Below are 9,100 nucleotides of genomic sequence, written 5' to 3' on the forward strand. Positions count from 1 at the left end.
AACGTAGTCAGTGACCTCCATTCTAAGTGGCCTGCAGTGCAGCATGCAGTCAACACCGATGTGGTCACAGACTTCCTTGTTCTCCTGATGTCATCACCACTGATAATGGGCCCGAATTCATCTTGGTTAGCTTTGCTATCTTTTTATAGGAGTGAGGAATAAAGCACATTAGGACCGTCTTATACAAACCCCGTTTACATATGAGTTGGGAAATTGTGTTAGATGTAAATATAAACGGAATACAATGATTTACAAATACTTTTCAACCCATATTCAATTGAATGCACTACAAAGACAAGATATTTGATGTTCAAACTAATAAACTTTATTTTTTTTTGCAAATAATAATTAACTTAGAATTTCATGGCTGCAACGCGTGCCAAAGTAGTTGGGAAAGGGCATGTTCACCACTGTGTTACAACCCCTTTTCTTATAACAACACTCAATAAATGATTGGGAACTGAGGACACTAATTGTTGAAGCTTTGAAAGTGGAATTCTTTCCCATTCTTGTTTTATGTAGAGCTTCAGTCATTCAACAGTACGGGGTCTCCGCTGTCGTATTTTACGCTTCATAATGCGCCATACATTTTCGATGAAAGACAGGTCTGGACTGCAGGCGGAGCAGGAAAGTACCTGCACTCTTTTTTTACGAAGCCACGCTGTTGTAACACGTGCTGAATGTGGCTTGGCATTGTCTTGCTGAAATAAGCAGGGGCGTCCATGAAAAAGACGGCGCTTAGATGGCAGCATATGTTGTTCCAAAACCTGTATGTACCTTTCAGCATTAATGGTGCCTTCACAGATGTGTAAGTTACCCATGCCTTGGGCACTAATGCACCCCCATACCATCACAGATGCTGGCTTTTGAACTTTGCGTCAATAACAGTCTGGATGGTTTGCTTCCCCAAATATGTCAAATATTTCCAAAAACAATTTGAAATGTGGACTCGTCAGACCACAGAACACTTTTCCAATTTGCATGAGTCCATCTTAGATGAGCCCTGCGATGAAGTGGCGACTTGTCCAGGGTGTACCCCGCCTTCCGCCCGGTTGTAGCTGAGATAGGCTCCAGCGCCCCCCGCGACCCCAAAAGGGAATAAGCGGTAGAAAATGGATGGATGGATGGCATCTTAGATGATCTCGGGCCCAGAGAAGCCGGCGGCGTTTCTGGATGTTGTTGATAAATGGCTTTCGCTTTGCATAGTAGAGCTTTAACTTGCACTTACAGATGTAGCGACAAACTGTATTTAGTGACAGTGGTTTTCTGAAGTGTTCCTGAGCCCATGGTGATATCCTTTAGAGATTGATATTGGTTTTTGATACAGTGCCGTCTGAGGGATCGAAGGTCACGGTCATTTAATGTTGGTTTCCGGCCATGCCGCTTACGTGGAGTGATTTCTCCAGATTTTCTGAACCTTTTGATGATATAATGGACCGTAGATATTGAAATCCCTAAATTTCTTGCAATTGCACTTTGAGAAACGTTGTTCTTAAACTGTTTGACTATTTGCTCATGCAGTTGTGGACAAAGGGGTGTATCTCGGCCTATCCTTTCTTGTGAAAGACTGAACATTTTTTGGGAAGCTGTTTTTATACCCAATCATGGCACCCACCTGTTCCCAATTAGCCTGCACACCTGTGGGATGTTCCAAATAAGTGTTTGATGAGCATACCTCAACTTTATCAGTATTTATTGCCACCTTTCCCAAATTCTTTGCAACGTGTTGCTGGCATCAAATTCTAAAGTTAATGATTATTTGCAAAAAAAAAATGTTTATCAGTTTGAACATCAAATATGTTGTTTTTGTAGCATATTCAACTAAATATGGGTTGAAAATGTTTTGCAAATCATTGTATTCCGTTTATATTTACTTCTAGCACAATTTCCCAACTCATATGGAAACGGGGTTTGTACAATCCTCAGGCCAACGGCGGTGTGGAGAGGTTCAACCTCAAGAATGGCATCAGAGCGCACCTGGCAGGTAGACTTCCATTCTCCTTGGCACGCTGTTGCATTACAGGGCAACATCAGGCAGTTCTCCAGTCCTCCTGATACTCGGTCGTGAGCTGCACTGTTAACGTCCACTTCAGATCAGGCTGACTCAGTAGACCTGCACCACACAGATGATGACTGGGTTTGCTGTAATGCACAGCTGCCTGAGCCACCTGGCCCACCTGACCCAGGATGACCTTGTGCAGCCTGGGCCCCGTCATGTCAGGGCCCCACAAAAACCCATCTACTTAGAAGACTATGTTACAGACTTTTTTAAAAAGTGGGTTCAATTGAGCAAGGGCCTATTTTGTCATGTAGCAGAATCATTTACATGCCTGAGCGGGTGGGTGGGTGGACCCGCCCAGCTACCCAGTGAGGTTGGCCATATGCAGTGATGGGCAGTAACGTGCTATAAGTAGCGAAGCTATGTAGCTTAACTACATTTCTCAGTAGCGTGGTGATAGCGTCACTTCTTTTTAAACGAGAAGTGATTCCTGTAGCTTAGTTTTTTAGACCCATGAAGCATATAGCATTCATCAAAAAACAAAGAAATACAGAGAAAATCCATGATGATTTTTTGGTTTATACATGATGAGTCACGATTGGCTCGGGTTACGGCAAAGCATTGCACGACGGCCAATCAGAGTCAAGATCAGGCGGGTCATAAAAACCAGGGGGGGGGGGAATCAGCTGTTGCAAAACCACATAAAAAGAGGGTCTTTTCCGGGACGAAATCATGTGAGTATTCACTGCAGATGTGTGAACTCAACCAGAATGTAAAATGACACTTTAGGAGGGCTTCCAAAATAAAATCTTGCACTCCATAAACATGAACAAATATTCAATGAATAATTATTTTTTAAGTTAAGTTCTGCCTTACCTGCCTACCCTGACAGCAAGTCCTTGCGATCTAATGACACTCGCGGGCAGTAGTAGGCTCCTGGGAAACTACCAGTTGAACAGCTCTGCTTTCGTCTAATCAGACCCTTAACTTATTTCAGGTATTTGTGCTGAGTGGAATTCGAAACGACACTCTGTTGGAGTATGAATCTCTACAAAGCTTCTTGGACAAGACCCCTGCACCCCCGGCTAAAGTGATCCAACTCCCATCTCCATGGCAAGGCACAGGTCACATGGTCTACAACGGATTTCTTTACTACCACAGAGCTGACACGCTGAACCAGATCCTGAAAGTGTGTAAAGTATTTACAGCTTAATATGGTTAGTATGTCGTTTTGTTGTGCAGAAGAAATGAATCACTTGGCAACATGTGGAATTTCTGATTGCTGACTAATTGTAGATTTTAAGGTGATTATATAACCATGTAGCTCTTGGCTCTGGACTACAGGTCACTGCAAGGCATACAGACAGTTAGGTTCTCTGCTATCCAGTATTATCTGAACCCAATAAATTAAACGTGCAAAAAGAAACGTGAAAAGTTAGCTTATACAGCTGAATTTTGCTAAAACAAAATAGTATTTTTGAGCACATATTATTGCTGAAGATAGCATATGCATGTGCCGTATGCCTCAGACAGAAATGCAAACAAAAAGCAGTAATGCGAGCCAGAATAGGTTACATACGAGAAGTGTTTTGACAGTGAATCATATTTTTGTTACATACCAGGAGGATAGCTCAGGTCAAAGGTCATATCATAAGGTGCATTTCCCTTGGCATCACATTGCCCTGGTCAAGTTTCAACCAATCTGCTTGTAACTTCCAGGAATGATGTCACATCCAATCCAAGGGGCTTGATGTACAGTATTTGGCTAAGATCTTTGATTGATTGAATGCCTTGAGAATACAATGACCTGGATGATCCATTGTCAGTTTTTTTTACGATTCATTTAGACATAATGATTAAAGATGTTAGTAAAACGCTAAGCAGTTTAATGTTCTGCATTTTGCTCCATTCTTGTAGCAAAATGTAATCAAAACGTAACCTTAAAACCCAGGTATGAATCAAATCTTGGCAATGGCTACCTGTTAGAATATATTTTGTTGAACAGTCAAAGGTCAAGTCCACTGGAATATTTAACACAATTAATTAAAATTGGTCAGAGGTAAATGTTACAGGGTTGGTCTCACTCTTGTAAATGCATCTGCAGGTCAGTCAAGAGCAAGAGTGATCCCCAATAGGGAAGTCTGCATCCTCTTTATTGGAGAAGAGCAGTCCCATATGTTCAAAGTTAATTGATGGTTTGGGTCCATTTCTGGGGCTAGGATGATGCAGCTAGAGAGGCTGAGTTGCTTGATGGTTTCTTAAAGTTAAACTGACAGTGTGTAGCAAAAATATATTTATATTTTCGATGCCTTAAATCCTGTAGTTTGTTCCTCATATTGGACATACAGTAAATGACCTTTTATTATTGCAGTAATCGTCAACATGAACATGAAAGACTGAAAAAAAAATAAAATGAGCATTTTGCAAGCATTCTTGACATAGCATGGGAAGGATAGAACATTGATTGATTGATTGAGACTTTTATTAGTAGGTTGCACAGTGAAGTACATATTCCGTACAATTGACCACTAAATGGTAACACCCGAATACGTTTTTCAACTTGTTTAAGTCGGGGTCCACTTAAATTGATTCATTATACAGATATATACCATCAGATATACACTATCATCATAATACAGTAATCACACAAGATAATCACATTGAATTATTTGCGTTATTTACAATCCGGGGTGTGGAGGGGGGGGGGGGGGTTAGGTTTGGTTGTTATCATCAGTCATCAGAGAGAGAGAGAGAGATCAGAAGGCATAAGAAAAAGTATCTGCATTTGATTGTTTACATTTGATTATTAACAATCCGGGAAGGGTGTTAGTTTAGGGTTGAAGTTGCCTGGAGGTGTACTTTTATTGCGGTTTTGAAGGAGGATAGAGATGCCCTTTCTTGTATACCTGTTGGGAGTGCATTCCACATTGATGTGGCATAGAAAGAGAATGAGTTAAGACCTTTGTTAGATCGTAATCTGGGTTTAACGTGGTTAGTGGAGCTCCCCCTGGTGTTGTGGTTAAGGAAGTAATTTGACATGTACTTCGGTATCAGGGAGGTGTAGCGGATTTTATAGACTAGGCTCAGTGCAAGTTGTTTTACTCTGTCCTCCACCCTGAGCCAGCCCACTTTGGAGAAGTGGGTAGGAGTGAGGTGGGATCTGGGGTGGAGGTCTAGAAGTAATCTGACTCGCTTGTTCTGGGATGTTTGGAGTTTAGATTTGAGGGTTTTGGAGGTGCTAGGGTACCAGGAGGTGCATGCGTAATCGAAAAAGGGTTGAACGAGAGTTCCCGCCAGAATCCTCATGGTGCTTTTGTTGACCAGAGAGAAATCTCTATAGAGAAATCTCGTTCGTTGATTGACTTTTTTGATTACCTTGGTTGCCATTTTATCACAGGAAAGATTAGCCTCTAGAATGGAACCTAGGTAGGTGACCTCATCTTTGCTGGTGATAAAAATGTCACCCACTTTTATAGTGAAGTCATTGACTTTCTTAAGGTTGATGTGGGACCCAAAAAGGATGGATTCCGTTTTACCCAAGTGTATGGACAGCTTGTTGTCAGCGAGCCAGGTGCAAGTTCTACAGAGCTCAGCACTGAGGATTTTCTCTACCTGTGACTTGTCCTTGTCTGATACCAGCAAGGCCGAGTCATCCGCAAACAAGAACAATTCACAGTCGCATGCTGATGACAAGTCGTTTATGTATATTAGGAACAATAAAGGCCCTAATATACTGCCTTGGGGGACTCCACAGCTCACCGAGAGGGGGGGGACACGGTGCCGTTCACCTCTACCACCGGTTCCCTCCCCTCCAAGTAAGATTGCATCCATTTCGATAAGGTTTTGTCAAAACACAAGTCTAATATGTCAATCTGGCCTCTCAAACAAAAAAAATGAAGTACATTATGTGTGTTCTTACTTTTCGTCTAAGGAATTTACAGTATATAGTGAATTTAAAAAAAATGAAAAGCAAAACTGTATATTTTAAAATTATTCCAACACCTCTCGCTGCTGCATTTTGGTCCATGTCCATGGGACGGCGTGGCGCAGTGGGAGAGTGGCCGTGCGCAACCCGAGGGTCCCTGGTTCAATCCCTACCTAGTACCAACCTCGTCATGTCCGTTGTGTCCTGAGCAAGACACTTCACCCTTGCTCCTGATGGGTGCTGGTTAGCGCCTTGCATGGCAGCTCCCTCCATCAGTGTGTGAATGTGTGTGTGAATGGGTAAATGTGGAAGTAGTGTCAAAGCGCTTTGAGTACCTTGAAGGTAGAAAAGCGCTATACAAGTACAACCCATTTATCATTTACCATTATGTCCAGATACAGGGGTTCTCTAGTTTTCAAAACTCACAATTTCTCTAATTCACGTTTAGGTAGACCTATCGAATGCTTCAGTGGTCGACAGCACTCTTCTTCCAGGAGCAGGTCGTCTTCCAGTCTACAGCTTGAACTCCAACACCTACTTGGACATGGCTGTGGATGAACTCGGTCTTTGGGTCATCCACGCTGACCCTGAATACGGTGGAAACTTGGTCCTAACTAAGCTTGACAAAGGTAGACTACTGTGCGTCTTCAAATAGTAGTGTGGCATTTAATTGCAGAGTGTGTCGTCCAATTACACAAATATCTGCTTTACCAAAGACAGATGCCATTAGTTGCATGAGCATTACAAATACAAGTTCTGACCAATCAATGGACAATGTTTTTAGCTCTCTCCCTGCATACAAATCAAATAAACACACAGCTGAGTGCTAAATGCTGTACCTGGTCTTAAGTTAGCAGACATACACACAAACAAATGATGCATAACAGTTATATGTCTCTTAATCACAGGAAACTTGGCAGTAGAGTACATCTGGGATACGCAGTGCAAAAGTCATGATGCTGAAGGAGCTTTCATAATATGTGGAACTCTCTATGTGGTCTTCAACACACATTATGGCGGACGGTCCACCGTACAATGTCTCTATGACATCCACGACACCACCCACAGGTCGGTCTTGACATACAAATATGACAACATCCTGCACAAACACATTTAAAAATGTTGATTTTTAAATAAATGTACCTTGCATCACTCCTCACATGCTACTGTCTGAGCAATACACTTTTTGAGCAACTTCCCAACAAAATGTTTAACTTTCCCTATGCTGTGCTAATCTATTGGCAGTGCTGAGAGTCCTGTGGTGTTCTTCCCAAAGCGCTACACAAGCCACAGCAGCATCCACTACCATCCCAGAGACAACCAGCTGTACGCCTGGGATGATGGATACCAGACAATATACCAAGTGGAGACGCACAGCAATGATAATGTTACCGCTGAATGATACTCTTTTATTTCCATGAAGAATACATCTTACAATTACACACCATTAGCCCGTACATATACTAAATACTTAAAGGCCTACTGAAATGCGATTTTCTTATTCAAACGGGTATAGCAGGTCCATTCTATGTGTCATACTTCATTTCGTGATATTGCCATATTTTTGCTGAAAGAATTTAGTAGAGAACATCGACGATAAAGTTCGCAACTTTTGGTCGCTGATAAAAAAGCCTTGCCTGTACCGGAAGTAGCAGACGAGTAGCGTGACGTCACAGGTTGTGGAGCTCCTCACATCTGCACATTGTTTACAATCATGGCCACCAGCAGCGAGAGCGATTCGGACCGAGAAAGCGACGATTTCCCCATTAATTTGAGCGAGGATGAAAGATTTGTGGATGAGGAAAGTGAGAGTGAAGGACTAGAGGGCAGTGGGAGTGATTCAGATAGGGAAGATGCTGTGAGAGGCGGGTGGGGCCTGATATTCAGCTGGGAATGACTAAAACAGTAAATAAACACAAGACATATATATACACTATTAGCCACAACACAACCAGGCTTATATTTAATATGCCACAAATTAATCCCGCATAACAAACACCTCCCCCCTCCCGTCCATATAACCCGCCAATACAACTCAAACACCTGCACAACACACTCAATCCCACAGCCCAAAGTACTGTTCACCTCCCCAAAGTTCATACAGCACATATATTTCCCCAAAGTCCCCAAAGTTATGTAAATGACATGCACATAGCGGCACGTACGTACGGGCAAGCGATCAAATGTTTGGAAGCGTACTCACGGTACCGTGTCGGCGTATCCAACTCAAAGTCCTCCTGGTAAGAGTCTTTGTTGTCCCAGTTCTCCACAGGCCAATGGTAAAGATTGACTGTCATCTTTCGGGAATGTAAACAATGAAACACCGGCCGTGTTTGTGTTGCTGAAGTCGGCCGCAATACACCGCTTCCCACCTGTCTCCATTGTTCATTGAACAAATTGCAAAAGATTCACCAATACAGATGTCCAGAATACTGTGGAATTTTGCGATGAAACAGACGACTTAATAGCTGGCCACCATGCTGTCCCAAAATGTCCTCTACAATCCGCGACGTCACGCGCTGACGTCATCATACCGAGACGTTTTCAGCAGGATATGTCGAGCGAAATTTAAAATTGCACTTTAGTAAGCTAACCCGGCCGTATTGGCATGTGTTGCAATGTTAAGATTTCATCATTGATATATAAACTATCAGACTGCGTGGTCGGTAGTAGTGGGTTTCAGTAGGCCTTTAAGATTGTTGTCTTTCTCTTGATATTTTGCTGCCATTTGGTCAAACTAGTTAGACATGAGCTTTTTGTAACACTGTAATAAAAAGCATTTTAATGATGATTGTAGTTGGAGATACTTTTAACAAAGTCTCACAGCTCCCAAGTGGCTCCTCAGACTTTTGTTGTGGTTTAAATTAACATATTACCTACATATGTATATAATTAATCTGTAATGTAAATATTTAATGAGAAACAAATGTGGTGTAGCGTTGATTGGGTCCCAGTGGTGTGTCGTCAGGGCCAGCAAGGCCTTCTCTGCTGGCCTAACATAACCAGAAATCATGATCATAATTAAAGATTTAAAAAAATGTTATTTACTTTCCCTAAATATCTAAAAGTATTCATATTCTCTTCATGTCATATTATGCTCCTTGCAGTGCTGTTGTTTTTAGTTTTAGTTTGTATCCAATCAGAATTCAGCTAGCTTATGTTGCCATGCTGTACGA

At 42.1% G+C, this 9,100-nt stretch overlaps 1 protein-coding gene across 1 annotated transcript in view; it reads left to right on the forward strand.

Annotated features, from left to right (window-relative positions):
• Nucleotides 1–8,715, forward strand: part of olfml1 (olfactomedin-like 1) — a 34,724-nt gene extending 26,009 nt beyond the window's left edge. Inside the window, exons 5-8 of the mRNA XM_061969794.2 lie at nt 2,997–3,188; nt 6,373–6,553; nt 6,833–6,992; nt 7,170–8,715. Coding sequence (XP_061825778.1) covers nt 2,997–3,188; nt 6,373–6,553; nt 6,833–6,992; nt 7,170–7,326 — 690 coding nt within the window. The 3' untranslated portion in view covers nt 7,327–8,715. The remainder of the gene's footprint in view (nt 1–2,996; nt 3,189–6,372; nt 6,554–6,832; nt 6,993–7,169) is intronic.
• Nucleotides 8,716–9,100: the final 385 nt, after the last annotated feature.

This window comes from Nerophis lumbriciformis, linkage group LG10, assembly GCF_033978685.3.
Source record: "Nerophis lumbriciformis linkage group LG10, RoL_Nlum_v2.1, whole genome shotgun sequence".
In the NCBI taxonomy this organism is placed as follows: domain Eukaryota; kingdom Metazoa; phylum Chordata; class Actinopteri; order Syngnathiformes; family Syngnathidae; genus Nerophis; species Nerophis lumbriciformis.